This window comes from Ranitomeya imitator, chromosome 8, assembly GCF_032444005.1.
Source record: "Ranitomeya imitator isolate aRanImi1 chromosome 8, aRanImi1.pri, whole genome shotgun sequence".
NCBI lineage: Eukaryota > Metazoa > Chordata > Amphibia > Anura > Dendrobatidae > Ranitomeya > Ranitomeya imitator.
The window spans coordinates 35,343,620-35,364,882 of NC_091289.1; the positions used below are offsets into that span (position 1 = coordinate 35,343,620).

The following is a 21,263-nucleotide window of genomic DNA, read 5'->3' on the forward strand; positions in this document are numbered from 1 at the left end:
CTGCTACCTGCTCCCATGGACTAACCCTGCTACCTGCTCCCATGGCCTAACCCTGCTCCCATCTCCCATGGCCTAAACCTGCTCCCATCTCCTAAACATGCTCCCATCTCCTAACCCTGCTCCCATCTGCCATGGCCTAACCCTGCTCCCATCTCCCATGGCCTAAACCTGCTCCCATCTCCTAACCCTGCTCCCATCTCCCATGGCCTAACCCTGCTAACTGCTCCCATGGCCTAACCCTGCTCCCATCTCTCATGGCCTAAACCTGCTCCCTTCTCCTAAACCTGCTCCCATCTGCCATGGCCTAAACCTGCTCCCATCTCCCATGGCCTAAACCTGCTCCCATCTCTCATGGCCTAAACCTGCTCCCATCTTCTAAACCTGCTCCCATCTCCTAAACCTGCTCCCATCTGCCATGGCCTAAACCTGCTCCCATCTCCCATGGCCTAAACCTGCTCCCATCTCCCATGGCCTAAACCTGCTCCCATCGCCTAAACCTGCTCCCATCTCCCATGGCCAAACCCTGCTCCCATGGCCTGCAGCATCACCAGACTTGTCTCCCATTGAGCACATCTAGGACGTTATAGGTCGGTTATTGAAGGAAGCTGCCAGCGATGGATCTTGATGATTTACTCACGTGTCTTTAGTGCGGCAGAACATTCCTCTGACAACCATTGATAACCCCACCGATGGCAGCCGAGACGTAGAAGAGCGGGAATTTCTGCACGTGGAGCTAATGCTCAATACCAAATAAATCAAGACATTCTGACAATGTTTCCATTTTGTCACCATTATTGTATCATTAACGTCCATCCATCCTGTGATCTCTGAAATTGTGGCCCAAATCCTGCCTGATTCTTGTCTAGTCAGGGAGTGTGTATGTATATATGGGTGTATATAACCCCTGTAGTGTATATATTTATATATTACACCCCCTGTAGTGTACACTGTGTATGTGACATATCAGGAAGCTCCTGAGTGTCCCCGCACTTCCCCTCAGTGACGGTGGCCTCCTCTGGGCCCTGCCTGTGCCCGGCCTCCTCTGTGCCCGGCCTCCTCTGCGCCCTGCCTGTGCGCGGCCTCCTCTGGGCCCTGCCTATGCCCGGCCTCCTCTGTGCCCGGCCTCCTCTGCGCCCTGCCTGTGCCCGGCCTCCTCTGGGCCCTGCCTATGCCCGGCCTCCTCTGTGCCCGGCCTCCTCTGGGCCCTGCCTGTGCCCGGCCTCCTCTGTGCCCGGCCTCCTCTGGGCCCTGCCTGTGCCCGGCCTCCTCTGTGCCCTGCCTCCTCTGGGCCCTGCCAGTGGCCTGCCTCCTCTGTGCCCGGCCTCCTCTGTGCCCGGCCTCCTCTAGGTCCTGCCTGTGCCCGGCCTCCTCTGTGCCCGGCCCCCGGTGCCGCCCTCTGCCTATATTGAGCAGGGCGCGCTGTCCCCGGGTGTCTGCAGCTGTCAGTGCCGCACGCTCCTCACTAATCCCCGCAGTCACAGCTTTACCATGGCGGATTATCACAAGCCCGACCAGCAGACGCTGCAGGCGCTGAAGGACACGGCCAACCGGCTGCGGATCCTGTCCATCAGGGCCACCACTGCGGCCGGCTCCGGGTGAGTGAGGTGCCGGTCACCTGTGCAGCCATGTTCTACCCCTGCCCAGGTGTGCGCCATGTGCCGGTCACCAGCGGCTCCGCCCGGGGCAAATACTGCTGGTGACAGAGACACAGTACACAGCCGGTGACAGAGACAGACACTGTACACAGCCGGTGACAGAGACAGACACTGTACACAGCCGGTGACAGAGACAGACACTGTACACACCCGGTGACAGAGACAGACACTGTACACAGCCTGTGACAGAGACAGACACAGTACACACCCGGTGACAGAGACAGACACTGTACACAGCCGGTGACAGAGACAGACACTGTACACAGCCGGTGACAGAGACAGACACAGTACACACCCGGTGACAGAGACAGACACTGTACACAGCCTGTGACAGAGACAGACACAGTACACAGCCGGTGACAGAGACAGACACAGTACACACCCGGTGACAGAGACAGACACAGTACACACCCGGTGACAGAGACAGACACTGTACACAGCCGGTGACAGAGACAGACACAGTACACAGCCGGTGACAGAGACAGACACAGTACACACCCGGTGACAGAGACAGACACAGTACACAGCCGGTGACAGAGACAGACACAGTACACAGCCGGTGACAGAGACAGACACAGTACACACCCGGTGACAGAGACAGACACAGTACACACCCGGTGACAGAGACAGACACAGTACACACCCGGTGACAGAGACAGACACAGTACACACCCGGTGACAGAGACAGACACAGTACACACCCGGTGACAGAGACAGACACTGTACACAGCCGGTGACAGAGACAGACACAGTACACAGCCGGTGACAGAGACAGACACAGTACACACCCGGTGACAGAGACAGACACAGTACACACCCGGTGACAGAGACAGACACTGTACACAGCCGGTGACAGAGACAGACACAGTACACAGCCGGTGACAGAGACAGACACAGTACACACCCGGTGACAGAGACAGACACTGTACACAGCCGGTGACAGAGACAGACACTGTACACAGCCGGTGACAGAGACAGACACAGTACACACCCGGTGACAGAGACAGACACTGTACACAGCCTGTGACAGAGACAGACACAGTACACAGCCGGTGACAGAGACAGACACAGTACACACCCGGTGACAGAGACAGACACAGTACACACCCGGTGACAGAGACAGACACTGTACACAGCCTGTGACAGAGACAGACACAGTACACAGCCGGTGACAGAGACAGACACAGTACACACCCGGTGACAGAGACAGACACAGTACACACCCGGTGACAGAGACAGACACAGTACACACCCGGTGACAGAGACAGACACTGTACACAGCCGGTGACAGAGACAGACACAGTACACAGCCGGTGACAGAGACAGACACAGTACACACCCGGTGACAGAGACAGACACAGTACACACCCGGTGACAGAGACAGACACTGTACACAGCCGGTGACAGAGACAGACACTGTACACAGCCGGTGACAGAGACAGACACAGTACACACCCGGTGACAGAGACAGACACTGTACACAGCCTGTGACAGAGACAGACACAGTACACAGCCGGTGACAGAGACAGACACAGTACACACCCGGTGACAGAGACAGACACAGTACACACCCGGTGACAGAGACAGACACTGTACACAGCCGGTGACAGAGACAGACACAGTACACAGCCGGTGACAGAGACAGACACAGTACACACCCGGTGACAGAGACAGACACAGTACACAGCCGGTGACAGAGACAGACACAGTACACAGCCGGTGACAGAGACAGACACAGTACACACCCGGTGACAGAGACAGACACAGTACACACCCGGTGACAGAGACAGACACAGTACACACCCGGTGACAGAGACAGACACAGTACACACCCGGTGACAGAGACAGACACAGTACACACCCGGTGACAGAGACAGACACTGTACACAGCCGGTGACAGAGACAGACACAGTACACAGCCGGTGACAGAGACAGACACAGTACACACCCGGTGACAGAGACAGACACAGTACACACCCGGTGACAGAGACAGACACTGTACACAGCCGGTGACAGAGACAGACACAGTACACAGCCGGTGACAGAGACAGACACAGTACACACCCGGTGACAGAGACAGACACTGTACACAGCCGGTGACAGAGACAGACACTGTACACAGCCGGTGACAGAGACAGACACAGTACACACCCGGTGACAGAGACAGACACTGTACACAGCCTGTGACAGAGACAGACACAGTACACAGCCGGTGACAGAGACAGACACAGTACACACCCGGTGACAGAGACAGACACAGTACACACCCGGTGACAGAGACAGACACTGTACACAGCCGGTGACAGAGACAGACACAGTACACAGCCGGTGACAGAGACAGACACAGTACACACCCGGTGACAGAGACAGACACAGTACACAGCCGGTGACAGAGACAGACACAGTACACAGCCGGTGACAGAGACAGACACAGTACACACCCGGTGACAGAGACAGACACAGTACACACCCGGTGACAGAGACAGACACAGTACACACCCGGTGACAGAGACAGACACAGTACACACCCGGTGACAGAGACAGACACAGTACACACCCGGTGACAGAGACAGACACTGTACACAGCCGGTGACAGAGACAGACACAGTACACAGCCGGTGACAGAGACAGACACAGTACACACCCGGTGACAGAGACAGACACAGTACACACCCGGTGACAGAGACAGACACAGTACACACCCGGTGACAGAGACAGACACTGTACACAGCCGGTGACAGAGACAGACACAGTACACAGCCGGTGACAGAGACAGACACTGTACACACCCGGTGACAGAGACAGACACAGTACACACCCGGTGACAGAGACAGACACAGTACACACCCGGTGACAGAGACAGACACAGTACACACCCGGTGACAGAGACAGACACAGTACACACCCGGTGACAGAGACAGACACTGTACACAGCCGGTGACAGAGACACAGTACACAGCCGGTGACAGAGACACAGTACACAGCCGGTGACAGAGACAGACACAGTACACACCCGGTGACAGAGACAGACACAGTACACACCCGGTGACAGAGACACAGTACACAGCCGGTGACAGAGACACAGTACACAGCCGGTGACAGAGACAGACACAGTACACACCCGGTGACAGAGACAGACACAGTACACACCCGGTGACAGAGACAGACACTGTACACAGCCGGTGACAGAGACAGACACTGTACACAGCCGGTGACAGAGACAGACACTGTACACAGCCTGTGACAGAGACAGACACTGTACACAGCCGGTGACAGAGACAGACACTACACAGCCGGTGACAGAGACAGACACTGTACACACCCGGTGACAGAGACAGACACTGTACACAGCCGGTGACAGAGACAGACACTGTACACAGCCGGTGACAGAGACAGACACTACACAGCCGGTGACAGAGACAGACACTGTACACAGCCGGTGACAGAGACAGACACTGTACACACCCGGTGACAGAGACAGACACAGTACACAGCCGGTGACAGAGACAGACACTGTACACACCCGGTGACAGAGACAGACACAGTACACAGCCGGTGACAGAGACAGACACTGTACACAGCCGGTGACAGAGACAGACACTACACAGCCGGTGACAGAGACAGACACTGTACACACCCGGTGACAGAGACAGACACAGTACACAGCCGGTGACAGAGACAGACACAGTACACAGCCGGTGACAGAGACAGACACAGTACACAGCCGGTGACAGAGACAGACACAGTACACAGCCGGTGACAGAGACAGACACTGTACACAGCCGGTGACAGAGACACAGTACACAGCCGGTGACAGAGACAGACACTGTACACAGCCGGTGACAGAGACAGACACTGTACACAGCCGGTGACAGAGACAGACACAGTACACAGCCGGTGACAGAGACAGACACTGTACACAGCCGGTGACAGAGACAGACACTGTACACAGCCGGTGACAGAGACAGACACAGTACACAGCCGGTGACAGGGTGACAAGGGCCTCCAGGAACATTAGCTTTGTGGGCCCACGTTTCACCTGTGTAAACCTGCTGTCACCTCACTGTTCTGTTCTTATGGTGGAAGATGGATGAGGAGGTGGAACTTACTGATAGCTTAAACTTTGATTCTGACACAAAAAATATTGGAGCTTTATACAGTATCTATCTATCTATCTATCTATCTATCTATCTATCTATCTATCATCTATCTATCTATCTATACATCTATTATCTATCTATCGATCTATTATCTATCTATCTATCTATCTATTATCTATCTATTTATCTATCATCTATCTATTATCTATCTATCTATCTATCTATCTATCTATCTATCTATCTATCTATTATCTATCTATCTATCTATCATCTATCTATCATCTATCTATCTATCTATCTATCTATCTATCTATCTATCTATCTATCTATCATCTATCTATCATCTATCTATCTATCTATTATCTATTATCTATCTATCTATCTATTATCTATCTATCATCTATCTATCTATCATCTATCTATCTATTATCTATCTATCTATCTATCATCTATCTATCTATCTATCTATCTATCTATCTATCTATCTATCATCTATCTATCTATCTATCTATCTATCTATCTATCTATCTATCTATTATCTATCTATCTATCTATCATCTATCTATCTATCTATCTATCATCTATCTATCTATTATCTATCTATCTATCTATCTATCTATCTATCTATCTATCTATCTATCTATCTATCATCTATCTATCTATCATCTATCATCTATCTATCTATTATCTATTATCTATCTATCTATCTATCATCTATCTATCTATCTATCTATCATCTATCTATCATCTATCTATTATCTATCTATCTATCTATCATCTATCTATCTATCTATCTATCTATCTATCTATCTATCATCTATCTATCTATCTATCTATCTATCTATCTATCTATCTATCTATCTATCTATCTATCTATCATCTATCTATCTATTATCTATCTATCTATCTATCTATTATCTATCTATCATCTATCTATCTATTATCTATCTATCTATCTATTTATTATCTATCTATTATCTATCTATCTATTATCTATCTATCATCTATCTATCTATCTATCTATCTATCTATCTATCTATCTATCTATCTATCTATCTATCATCTATCTATCATCTATCTATCTATTATCTATCTATCATCTATCTATCTATCATCTATCTATTATCTATCTATCTATCTATCTATCTATTATCTATCTATCTATTTATTATCTATCTATTATCTATTTATTATCTATCTATTATCTATCTATCTATCTATCTATCTATCTATCTATCTATCTATTATCTATCTATCTATTATCTATCTATCTATCTCTCTATTATCTATCTATCTATCTATCTATTATCTATCTCTATTATCTATCTCTCTATTATCTATCTATTATCTATCTATTATCTATCTATTATCTATCTATTAATTATCTCTCTGTTATCCCTCCATCCCTCCCTCCCTCCCTCCCTGCACACACTAGTAAATGTAGCAGGTGCCATTCTGGCCATATCTGCGTGTTGTAGGATCAGTACCATGTAGTAAGGCAGCTGAGCCCCCTGTATGTGACACATGACGGGGCCCAGTAGACCCCATTTTCTGGGCAGAACCCAACTGATGAAAAGGTTGTGAGTTTGATGCTTCTGGACGGAGAAATGTTCAGGAAGATTTTTGTCTCCATTCCGACCCAGTCCATAGTATTGGGGGATACCTGAGTGATCGCTCAGGGTCCGACCCCTGGAGCCTCCGACAGTCCTGAGGACTGCGCTGGGGTGGGAGTGCGGAGATGGCCGACCTCGGCTCTATTCTCTGGGATTGATGGAAATAGCCAGGTTCTCGGAGTGACTGGGGGTCCGAGCAGTCCGACCCCCACTAATCAGTAAATTGTCCCCTAATAAATTGGGGATAATTTACTGTAATAATATCTTGTGAATATTGCATTAAAGGGATGTTTGGCATGACAATTAATGACAGCGGACACAAATCTGGCCCCGTAGGAAACCATGTGATCTGTTTTATGTCATCAGTTTCCCCTCTGGTACCAGGAAAAAACGGACGGGAGCCCTGATCATCTTGGAATTGGACCTTAATGTTCCCATCATAAACACCCTCCTAGAAAAGTCGACAATAAAACCTAATAAAAGGGGTTGTCGATTTTCATGGGTAATTTTTTTTTTTTACGTAAATGTATGCATTTGGGGCTAAAAATAATTTGTACAATTAAATTTTTGTAAAATGTTTGCACCATTTGGTATTTAGAGGCTCTTTGATTCATCTCTCCTTCAACTTTGATGTGGTCAAAAATCAACCTTGAGGAACTCCGAAAAAGACAGATAAAAGGGTTACAAAATCCCTATTACACTATGAATGTGGGCTCACTGACGGACCCTCAGTTGACTCATTCTGCAGCCAGGAATAGTTCGTGCAACACGGAGGCCATAGAAGCAAAGGGAGTAAAAAAAAAAAAAATTTATGAATCTCATTTGCAAAAATGTTTTTAAGCCCCAAATACATAACAAATAAAAGTGGACAATCCCTTTAATTTTAATTTTGTTCTACCCCCAAATCTTTAGGCATTTCAGATCATGGTGGTCCAATTATACTCATTTTTTTTTTTATAAAGAGAAATGTTTTAAAGCTTTTATTTCAGTACTTGCTATTTGAGTGATTTTTTTATATTCCATACTGCTAGACAATCGCTCACAATGCAATTCCTCAACACTTGACTGTGCCCAAAAGTGAGTATAAGGAAGCTTAAGGAGGTGTAACGTGTCCTCATATTGAAGTGTGCAGAATGATCACATGTGAATTATCTGTCCTGAATATAATGGAGCCAGTGACACAAGGAAATATCAATGGTGACCAGGAAATAATGCCGAAAATACCGACCGTCCTCCTTGTGTAAGAAGTGAAACTATGCGATTACCTGTCCCAGAAAAGGGAGTGCCGACCTGGGAGGGATCATATCATCTAATCACTGCACATAGAAAGGAAATGTACCATGTGTGCAACCATGGAAAAGTCCGATAATCCGGCATCAGTCAGATTCACGGATGCCAGATTAAAGGAGGGTAATAAATAATATATATTTACCATGTTTTTTATTTATTTATTTATTTTGCATCTAAAATGCGCTGACTGCATTTTTTGGCTTTTTTCTTCCTTGTTTGGGCTACAGCTATGGGGCGAGTGTCACTCGCTGTGTTGGACTTGTGCTGCTTTTCCTTCTTTTATTTGTAAATACATAATTATATTATAATATAATAATAAATATGTTATAAAGAGAGAGAAACAGACTATGGGCACTGCCCCTATATATGCTGTCGAGCACAGGAGGAATGCGCATAACACCGGCCACACTATGTCTAAGTTCACACGTTGCGTTTCTGATGCTTTTTTTTTATGCCGAGATTAGTAGGTTTCGTTTAGTTTTTGCTGCGTTTTTGGAGCTTTTTTTTTTTTTTTTTTCCCCTGCGGTTTTGTCAGGGTACTTTCGGCTCTTGTGCATGCTGATAAAGTTTAGTGCCTAAATAAAAAAAAAAATTCTGATTCATTAATAATCAGGTTTTGGCACCAAAAAATGCAGCAAAACCTGGCAACTGCGTTTTTTTTGCAGTGTTTTTTGCATTACCTATTGAAATCGCTGCAAAAAAACGCTGAAAGAAGGGACACGCTGCATTCTGCAAAAATCAAGCTCTTTGAAAAAAAACAGGAAAAAAAAAACAAGGTGTATGCATGAGATTTCTGAAAGATCATTGACTTTGCTGGTGCTGGGAAGCGCAGCTGAAAATTTGCACAAAAACGGTTGGAAAAAAACGCAGCAAAAACGCAATGTGTGAACCTAGCCTAAGGATGAATACCTATGCAGCCGTCCTCCATTGAGACCCATTGTAAAAAAAAAATAATAAAAAAAATAAAATTATATATACAGTACAGACCAAAAGTTTGGACACACCTTCTCATTTAAAGATTTTCTGTATTTTCATGACTATGAAAATTGTACATTCACACTGAAGGCATCAAAACTATGAATTAACACTTGTGGAATTATATACTTAACAAAAAAGTGTAAAACAACTGAAATTATGTCTTATATTCTAGGTTCTTCAAAGTAGCCACCTTTTGCTTTGATGACTGCTTTGCACACTCTTGGCATTCTCTTGATGAGCTTCAAGAGGTAGTCACCAGGAATGGTCTTCCAACAATCTTGAAGGAGTTCCCAGAGATGCTTAGCACTTGTTGGCCCTTTTGCCTTCACTCTGCGGTCCAGCTCACCCCAAACCATCTCGATTGGGTTCAGGTCTGGTGACTGGAGGCCAGGTCATCTGGTGTAGCACCCCATCACTCTCCTTCATGGTCAAATAGCCCTTACACAGCCGGGAGGTGTGTTTGGGGTCATTGTCCTGTTGAAAAATAAATGATGGTCCAACTAAACGCAAACCGGATGGAATAGCATGCCGCTGCAAGATGCTGTGGTAGCCATGCTGGTTCAGTATGCCTTCAATTTTGAATACATCCCCAACAGTGTCACCAGCAAAGCACCCCCACACCATCACACCTCCTCCTCCATGCTTCACGGTGGGAACCAGGCACGTAGAGTCCATCCGTTCACCTTTTCTGCATCGCACAAAGACACGGTGGTTGGAACCAAAGATCTCAAATTTGGACTCCTCAGACCAAAGCACAGATTTCCACTGGTCTAATGTCCATTCCTTGTGTTTTTTAGCCCAAACAAGTCTCTTCTGCTTGTTGCCTGTCCTTAGCAGTGGTTTCCTATCAGCTATTTTACCATGAAGGCCTGCTGCACAAAGTCTCCTCTTAACAGTTGTTGTAGAGATGTGTCTGCTGCTAGAACGCTGTGTGGCATTGACCTGGTCTCTAATCTGAGCTACTGTTAACCTGCGATTTCTGAGGCTGGTGACTCGGATAAACTTGTCCTCAGAAGCAGAGGTGACTCTTGGTCTTCCTCTCCTGGGATGGTCCTCATGTGAGCCAGTTTCTTTGTAGCACTTGATGGGTTTTGCCACTGCACTTGGGGACACTTTTAAAGTTTTCCCAATTTTTCGGACTGACTGACTTTCATTTCTTAAAGTAATGATGGCCACTCGTTTTCTTTACTTAGCTGCTTTTTTCTTGCCATAATACAAATTCTAACAGTCTATTCAGTAGGACTATCTGCTGTGTATCCACCAGACTTCTGCACAACACAACTGATGGTCCCAACCTCATTTATAAGGCAAGAAATCCCACTTATTAAACCTGAGAGGACACAGCTGTGAAGTGAAAACCATTCCCAGTGACTACCTCTTGAAGCTCATCAAGAGAATGCCAAGAGTGTGCAAAGCAGTCATCAAAGGTGGCTACTTTGAAGAACCTAGAATATAAGACATAATTTCAGTTGTTTCACACTTATTTGTTAAGTATATAATTCCACGTGTGTTAATTCATAGTTTTGATGCCTTCAGTGTGAATGTACAATTTTCATAGTCATGAAAATGCAGAAAAATTTTTAAATGAGAAGGTGTGTACAAACTTTTGGTCTGTACTATATATATATATATAGATATATATATATATATATATATATCTATCTATATATATATATATCTATATATATATATATATATATATATATATATATATATCTATCTATATATATATACTAGATCGTGGTCCGATTCTAACGCATCGGGTATTCTAGAATATGCATGTCCACGTAGTATATTGCCCAGCCACGTAGTATATTGCCCAGTGACGTAGTATATTGCCCAGCCACGTAGTATATTGCCCAGCTACGTAGTATATTGCCCAGCCACGTAGTATATTGCCCAGCCACGTAGTATATTGCCCAGCTACGTAGTATATTGCCCAGCTACGTAGTATATTGCCCAGTCACGTAGTATATTGCACAGCGACGTAGTATATTGCACAGCCACGTAGTATACAGCACAGAGCCACGTAGTATATTGCCCAGCTACGTAGTATATAGTGCAGCCCACGCAGTATATAACAGTGGCCACGTAGTATATTGCCCAGCCACGCAGTATATTGCCCAGCCACGTAGTATATAGTGCAGCCCACGCAGTATATAACAGTGGCCACGTAGTATATTGCCCAGCCACGCAGTATATTGCCCAGTCACGTAGTATATTGCCCAGTCACGTAGTATACTGCCCAGCTATGTAGTATAAAGCACAGAGCCACGTAGTATATTGCCCAGCCACGTAGTATATAACACTGCCCACGCAGTACATAACAGTGGCCACGTAATATACAGCACAGCCCACGCAGTATATAGCACAGCCCACGCAGTATATAGCACAGCCCACATAGTATATCACACTGCCTATGTAGTATACAGCACAGAGCCACGCGGTATGTAACACTGCTCACGTAGTATACAGCAGTGTGGGCACCATATCCCTGTTAAAAAAATAATTAAAATAAAAAATAGTGATATACTCACCCTCCAGCGGGATCCACCGAAGCTCCGGCGATACGAGCACGGCTACCGCCATCTTCCGTTCCCAGGATGCATTGCGAAATTACCCAGATGACTTAGCGGTCTCGCGAGACCAGTGAATATCCGTGACAGACAGACAGACGGAAGTGACCCTTAGACAATTATTATATAGTAGATATATATATATGCAAAAGTCCTGACAGTTACTGAAAATCGTGCGCCTCTTTGCCAGGATGCCTGCTCACATTGATTGACTACAGTACGACTTGCTGGGACTTATGACCCCAGCACATGGTTCGGTCATTCACCTCTTCATATTGCCCCTCATTCCCTCCACAAATTATTGCACATCCACATTCTTGAAATAGGACCGTGGTGAACGGCGCCGTACATGACTGTTGGCCGCAGCTTCATGTGAGTGAAACCAAAATTATTGTTGCAGCATTTAAAAAAAATATTCAGACCTTTTTGTCTCTTAGACCGCCCCTTTAAAAGCCCAAGAACTGTGCTTTAATCATAAACACTTTACCCCCCTCTTTTAAAGGGGAACTCTACTTATCAGTTACATCAGATCTGTTACCAGATTTCACAATTTAAACGGTATACATTATTACTTAACCTTTGGACCTGATTAGACTGGTATGTTTACTTTAAAAATATGTAAAAAAAAAAAAAAAGGCTGTAGAATCGTGTAAAAATGATTATTTTATGGGTCCAGCTAAAGTGTGAGAGTGCTCATGAGTCCCAGTGTATTTAATCTTCACCCATCCACCCAGCCTGACTGACAGCTGCAGCTTGTACTGAGCAGTGTGACAGCAGCAGCAGGGAGGAGGCACACTGAGGAGCTGTGAATCAGTCAAGGAAGGTGGAGAGCTTTTCAAAAAGGAATATGCAGCCATTCTCACATGGATTTTCACAGTAAGTACACCAGTCTCATCAGGTCCACAAGATCTGTGTAAGCAGTTTGTATTGTGAAATTTGATGATTTGCCCTCTGTAATACTCATTTACAAACGAATAATGAAAATGATAAACCTGCAGAAAGTATCTAGGACTAGATGTCTGCTGAGAGACGTTCATCACCGGCTCCAACTACTTCCAATATGGAAGTCAGCGGAGGTGGAATAACCCTTTAATAGTGATATCATCCTTAAGTAAATGTGGAGGTGCTCTGTGATGCATCCCACAGCAGTTCGCCCTTATCTAGAAACCTTTAAAAAGTAACCGTCATACTGATAATTTATTTAATAAATTAATAGTCCACATGAAAATAAAAAAATTTGTAATATATCTTATCAGAAAAATCTGCTTCTTTCTCCTCCAGGACTGATCATTTATTCTCAAAATCGTGAATTCACCGGTAAAATGTGTCTCACTCTCCAGTGAGCACAGATTGTTACATTACTGTGATAGATGACAGTTGGTGCTTATAAAGTTCTATGGAGAACGGCAACTGTCATTTCAGGAAAACTGTCAACAGAATGTCTGTGTCGGCCTCCAGCTCCTCCTCCTCCTCCATAGAATCTCATAGGCACCAACTGTCGTCTCCTATCTCAGCAGTGGGAAAATCTTTCTTCACTGAATATCCATTTTTTCCCTTTTTCCAGTACACTATATGGCAAAACCAATTGTATCATTCAGAAGTACAACTCATCCCGCAAAAAACAAGCCCTCGCATGGCCACATTGATGGCAAAATAGAAAAATAAAAAAAGTTATGGCTCTGGAAAGAAGGGGAGCAAAAAATGAAAACGGAAAATCGCAAGGTTACGAAGGGGTTAAGGGACTTTATAAGGGACAGAAAAGTATAGTAAAACCGTCCCAGAAATTATTTTATTACCTGAAAGGTGAGATCACGCTGATATAATGGATTGTGACTTTTCCGGTGTGTTTCAGCCTGAAATTCTGGGCGACTTCCGGCTGGGAGCACAATAATTTATGCTTTTTTTCACACAGAATAGCAAAGTCAGAACGAATGAATAACAAAAACACAAGACGCCCTTGGTGCGCCAAATGTCCCGAGGCTCCCGCTGTCTCCGACTCCTGACCAAACACATCAGCTAATCCTGTGCCCAACATCCCAGATATGTGGAAATCCCTCCAGCGTTCGTCCCCATTCATAACCAGCGGGCCCTACTGTTTATATCCAAAGAGTCAGAATAAGATGTAATTCCAGGTCTTATAATTGGGGCGATAGCTGCAAAATCTTGTCCTATAAATACAACTTAATAATATTGTTTTTTATTTAATTTATTTGTTATGTATTTTTAGATGTTTATTTTATTTTTATAATCGTATCCTATAAACACAACTTAATAATATGTTTTTTTTTAATTTATTTATCTTGTTATTTATTTTTATGTATTTATTTTATTTATTATAATCGTATCCTATGAATACAATTTAATAATATTATTTTTTATTTATTTTATTTGTTATCTATTTTTATGTATTTATTTTATTTTTATAATCGTATCCTATAAATGCAACTTAATAATATTGTTATTTATTTATTTTATTTGTTACGGAGCGGGCGCCGGGCACTGAGTGCAGGGGAGTAGGGGAGGGACTAATCGGACTGTGCCCCTCGCTGATTGGTCGCGGCAGCCATGACAGGCAGCTGCCGAGACCAATCAGCGAATGAATAACCGTGACAGAAGGACAGACAGACAGACGGAAGTGACCCTTAGACAATTATTATTATTAATGATGATGATGATGATGGGAATACTAAAGCCGACATTGTAATTCTAGAGGGCCACAGACAGTAAGAGTGGCGGCCACGACAAGACCCCCTGTAACAGTACAGGTACTGGACCCCCGTAACAGTGACCCAGTCGTCTACAGTATTGAACTGCCTGCAATGCACAAGATGCAGACATTTATATCTTACTGAGAAAGCAAAGTATGAGTGCGCCGTATACTGTATATGCCTCATAGGTCACATTCATTGTGTCTATGGACTAATTCCTGGAGGCTTCTCCATGGTGTACGAAGCTTCTCTGACAGAAATGAAGAAAGTTCACTTGAAGCCTGATGTAATTGTTTTGAAAGAGGCACAAAAACAGAAGAAGTGACGAAATAACCATAAATTAGGAAATAATTGTGGAGAAAGTGAATAAGCCGGTATGGTTACTGCAAAATAATATACGGTGTAATTCAGATTTACAGTTGTGGCCAAAAGTATTGACACCCCTGCAATTCTGTCAGATAATTCTCAGTTTCTTCCTGAAAATGAATGCAAACACAAATTATTTGTTATTATTATCTTCATTTAATTTGTCTTAAATGAAAAAACACAAAAAGAATTGTCCTAAAGCCAAATTGGATATAATTCCACACCAAACGTAAAAAAGGGGGTGGGCGAAAGTATTGGCAGTGTTCGAAAAATCATGTGATGCTTCTCTAATTAGTGTAATTAACAGCACCTGTAACTTACCTGTGGCACCTAATAGGTGTTGGCAATAACTAGATCACACTTGTAGCCAGTTGACATGGATTAAAGTTGACTCAACCTCTGTCCTGTGTCCTTGTGTGTACCACATTGAGCATGGAGAAAAGAAAGAAGACCAAAGAACTGTCTGAGGACTTGAGAAACCAAATTGTGAGGAAGCATGAGCAATCTCAAGGCTACAAGTCCATCTCCAAAGACCTGAATGTTCCTGTGTCTACCGTGCGCAGTGTCATCAAGAAGTTTAAAGTCCATGGCACTGTGGTTAACTTCCCTAGATGTGGACGGAAAATAAAAATTGACAAGAGATTTCAACGCAAGATTGTGCGAATGTTGGATAAAGAACCTCGACTAACATCCAAACAAGTTCAAGCTGCCCTGCAGTCCGAGGGTACAACATTGTCAACCCGTACTATCCGTTGGCGTCTGAATGAAAAGGGACTGTATGGTAGGAGACCCAGGAAGACCCCACTTCTTACCCCGAGACATAAAAAAGCCAGACTGGAGTTTGCCAAAATTTACCTGAAAAAGCCTAAAACGTTTTGGAAGAATGTTCTCTGGTCAGATGAGACAAAAGTAGAGCTTTTTGGGCAAAGGCATCAACATAGAGTTTACAGGAGAAAAAAAGAGGCATTCAAAGAAAAGAACACGGTCCCTACAGTCAAACATGGTGGAGGTTCCCTGATGTTTAGGGGTTGCTTTGCTGCCTCTGGCACTGGACTGCTTGACCGTGTGCATGGCATTATGAAGTCTGAAGACTACCAACAAATTTTGCAGCATAATGTAGGGCCCAGTGTGAGAAAGCTGGGTCTCCCTCAGAGGTCATGGGTCTTCCAGCAGGACAATGACCCAAAACACACTTCAAAAAGCACTAGAAAATGGTTTGAGAGAAAGCACTGGAGACTTCTAAGGTGGCCAGCAATGAGTCCAGACCTGAATCCCATAGAACACCTGTGGAGAGATCTAAAAATGGCAGTTTGGAGAAGGCAGCCTTCAAATATCAGGGACCTGGAGCAGTTTACCAAAGGAGAATGGTCTAAAATTCCAGCAGATCATTGTAAGAAACTCATTGATGGTTACCGGAAGCGGTTGGTCGCAGTTATTTTGGCTAAAGGTTCTGCAACCAAGTATTAGGCTGAGGGTGCCAATACTTTTGTCTGGCCCATTTTTGGAGTTTTGTGTGAAATGATCAATGTTTTGCTTTTGCTTCATTCTCTTTTGTGTTTTTTCATTTTAAGACAAATTAAATGAAGATAATAATAGCAAAGAATTTGTGATGGCAATCATTTTCAGGAAGAAACTGAGTATTATCTGACAGAATTGCAGGGGTGTCAATACTTTTGGCCACAACTGTATACTTACTGAGAGAGATATATAATAGATAGATAGATAATAGAGAGATGGATAATAGATAGATGATAGATAGATAATAGATATATAATAGATATATAGATAATAAATAATAGATATATGATAGATAATAGATAGATAGATAATAGATGATAGATAGATAGATAGATACAGAAACTGTTCCCACAACGCTGGACGCTACAATTGTCCACTATGTCTTGTGCTGAAGAATTAAGATTTCCTGTCACTGGCAGTAAGAGGCCTCTTGCGACCCTGAGGAGCCCCCATTGTATTATCCCTCCTCCAGCAAACTGTGCAGCGGGTACAGTGCAGTCTTGTGGGTAACGTTCCCGGCATTCTGATACAGGGGTCTGGGATTGGCGACAGGGGTGCAGCGTTTGTGCTGATGTTGGTACCAGAGGAGGTTTGGACTCTGCAGTTATGGGGTCAGTAGAGCGTTGGTGATTTTTCTGCCTTCTGCACCTCATCACTCGGCTCCTCGCTCTTTAAAATTACGGGGTCTCCACTCTGTGGCTGAGTTGCTGCAGCTCTTTCCATCTCTCAATAATATCACTCACAGGTGATGGGGGAAAATTCAGGAGGGAAGAAATGTCATGAACGGACTTGTTACCCCGATTGCCCCTATTACAGGACCGCGCCGGTATCGGGGAGCTCTGCTCCACTGGCCATTCTGCCATTTTGTGACGTGCTACTAGCATCAAGACGTTTGTCGGTGCTGAGATGAAAGCTTAGAAGGCATATTGTCATCTTGTAAAGTGGTAGCATACCCCTAGGTTAGAGTATCACTTCTTTAATAATGGCAGTCCGACTTTGTGACCCCCTTTGATTTTGTAATGGCTTTCCTCTCGGGATGGACATGTGTTGGCCCCCAGAGATCGGTGACCTGCTGCCACCACGATGCAAGATGGGAATCCGCTTTTAAATCTAAGATTCCTCCTGATGTTGCTTTAGTTAGTGATGAGCTGGCGTCTGTCATTCCTCGGGGGCAGTCAGGCCTTAACACCATCTTTACTGGTCTCATCCAAAACCAGCCCAGCCGGCCAGAATACACACGTCTGATACCAGTGGGATTCCTGGTGCAATCTCATGTAATGCACAAAGTGACTCCATTGTTGCACTGCGGTCCCGTTAGGACACACGGCTCTTGTGTAAGGACTGAGGATGAGGAACACACATCATGCAATCATTATTGATGGGCAGGATGATGAAAGTGACTGTTATTTAATATTCCTCTTACTAAAGTTTCACAACTAGAAGAATCTTACAGAACTAAAGGGGTTTGTCCCATAAGCAACTTATATCACTGATCCACAGCATAAATGATAAATATATGATTGCCGGGCGTCTGGCTGCTGAGACCCCTTCTGATCCTTATAATGGGGGACCTAAAGTCTCCTGTGAGCATGGAGCATTACTGAGCATGTGCGACCACCTCTCAACTGCATGGTAAATAGATCAGCGGTCGCACATGCTCACTAATTCTCTAGAATTTGTGTCCCCTATTCTGAGGATCAGTGGGGTCTTAGCTGCCGCACCATCAGCAATCATACGTTTTGTCATCTATCCTGTGCTGCTTTTGCGACTTTTTTTTTTCTTGCAAAATTTGATCACTAAAAGTTGCAAAATGCATCAAATTGAAAATTCTGCTAGAAACCTTATTCCAGTCCAGGCCCCCCCAAAATATTGTGACATTTGGTAAAAAAAAATAAAATAAATGGATGAATCCGTTTAAAACTTTTAGATTTTGAGGAAAAATTTAATAATAATAAAAAAAAAAGATTTAACTTAAAAAATTGCACAAACTGGCAAACAACGGATGCGAAGAGGAAATACCCGTCATGGCGTTATGTGGAGTGCCTCCATAGAGCCGAGCCGTGGGCCCGGTGCCTTATTGCTATGTCTGGGGTCCGGGCACGTGTTTTTTGACCGATTTTCTCATTTTTGTTACTTGCTCCCTATTTCAGGCCATGAAGAGGACGCACATCTAGATTTCGGCTAAGTATAAGTGCAGTTTGCAGAGTTGGAAATATTAATCTCGCATGTCGCAAAAATTCTCTTTTGTCTGAACCTAACAAATGTATAAAGACGTGTGCAAATCTTGGAGACGACCTCCATTGCGCAGTGCCAGGATGAGTAACCAGGATTTCCAGCCGGCGTAGAAGTGTCTGTGTCCTAACCTGCATGGGATTTATAGCCTAATATTCCCCACAGCCCCTATGTGCTGCATGAGCCACGCGGGAGGGACGCTGCTTCTCTACAGGGGGATTCCGATTCATTTTTATGGAATATTTGACATCTTAATGTGCTTAGATATTGACGATCTATCCATTAAGTAAACCATCGATAAGTTCAACCCCGCCGCCGTTCACTTCCCCTGTGTGCACAAAGCGCTAATAGATTTTTCTAAAGTATAAAAAAAACTATTTGCAAAGTTTGAAAAGTTTTCACACTGACGCACAAAGGTGCACTGGTGCGCTTAAAAAGTTGGTTTCCAGAGTCTGTATATCTTGCCATACCTGCACAAATATAATAGGCAATTGCTAGAATGACAATTTCCCAATAAATGCATTATGTAAGAGTCGCTCCTTTGTTTAAGTCAATCTACTAAGTTTGAAAAGTTATCACGTGTCTACAGGATAGGTGAGAACTCGCTGATAGCTTCGGGCCCCAATACTTGGACCCCCGCCGGTTCTGAAAATGGGGCACTGCGAGGACCTGACTGAATGGAGTGTAATCTCGGCAATGGCCACTAGACATTGGACGGCGCTGTGCTGTTCGACAGACATCGGGTGTAGTTTCTCTGATATTGATGACCTAAGCTATATATAGGCCACCGGTGTCTAAGTAGTGGTTACCCTTTTAAAAAAAACAACAACATACCTGCTTTTTAGCAAAAGACAGTCCTTTGCCCGTATTCAGGTTATGTGTGGTTTTGCAGTTCACCCCCATTCACTTTAGTGGCACTAAAGTGCAGTACCATACACCACCACTTATCAAGTGTGGACAAAAACTGGCAGGTCATTTTTTTCTTATTCTGGGCAACCCCTTTTACAGTATACCCTTGTAAAAATAAATAAAAGAGACACTTTTTGCCTCTGTTAGGTGAATGGGAGCATTTATGTCAAGCAATAAAGATAAGAACTCATTTTATAGAGTAGTAGTGCTGGGGGGCGCTGTTGCATTGATATCTATGGAAACTCTATCTTGTGGGAAGTGGTGAAAGGTGGTATTACAAGTTAGAAATGTGACTGAAAAATCTGAAAGAAACATCTCCCCGAGGGAAAATTCTCCAGACATTCCATAAAAAGTCAGGGATATTGCATGCCGGGCAGTTATATGCTTTTTTTTTATAATTTTATCTTTTGACAGTGTGAATATTATGCAGGGGAACTCAATGTAACTATTGACTGTGCTTCTTTTTTCCTTCCTAGACATCCGACATCATGCTGCAGCGCTGCCGAAATCATGTCCGTGTTGTTTTTCCATACTATGAAGTATAAGCCTCAGGATCCCAAGAACCCCAACAATGATCGCTTTGTGATGTCTAAGGTACGCTATACTCTGTGTGCTAAGATTAAAGGGGTTACTCCCATCTTTAGAGGTTGTCACTTATCCATAGGAGTGGTTTTAACTTGGTGATCACGGGGATTCCGACCCCTGGTACCTGCATTGATCCCAAACACGGGGCTCTGCAGTGCCCCGTCGTAAAGGAGCTGAACTTGTGCACCACCAATCCATTTATTGTGTATGGGACTGCTGGAGATAGCCTCCTATCTCACTTGGTTATCTCCAGTAGGCTCGTAGAGAATTAATGGATGGGTCATGTCTATGTCTGAATCGGTGGTGTGCATGCCCAGCCTCAATGGCAGATGTCAGGGAAAGCCGCACCATCCATGTTAGGTGGTGTGCACAGTCAGACCTCGATTCATCAAGATCTGCATTGTTCACACCGGTCTTGATGCAGGGGTGTACTGGAGTCAGACGCTCCTGGATCATGAATCCGGACTGCCGGACATGTGGTGTGCACCTCACCAATTATCTTACTCCAGTCGGGGACTGGAGTAAGATTTGTGGCTGAACAAATGCAGCCATTCGTCAAGAGTTTGTTGGGTGGTAGTCGGAACGCCCCTCTCCCGCCTGAGTTCCATCTACTCTGAGAACATACGCATGCTCATTTGAGCCGGGCATGCATGTGTATGGGGATGACATGACAGGAGACGTTGCTGACGGCCAAACATGTGTACAACTGACCGCTGTTTAATGGGTATGTCCA

At 44.5% G+C, this 21,263-nt stretch overlaps 1 protein-coding gene across 1 annotated transcript in view; it reads left to right on the forward strand.

Annotated features, from left to right (window-relative positions):
* The first annotated feature begins 1,013 nt into the window (after positions 1 to 1,013).
* The window catches only part of TKT (transketolase), a 42,591-nt gene continuing 22,341 nt past the window's right edge, over positions 1,014 to 21,263 (forward strand). The window contains exons 1-2 of the mRNA XM_069736728.1: positions 1,014 to 1,595; positions 20,422 to 20,539. Coding sequence (XP_069592829.1) covers positions 1,489 to 1,595; positions 20,422 to 20,539 — 225 coding nt within the window. The 5' untranslated portion in view covers positions 1,014 to 1,488. The remainder of the gene's footprint in view (positions 1,596 to 20,421; positions 20,540 to 21,263) is intronic.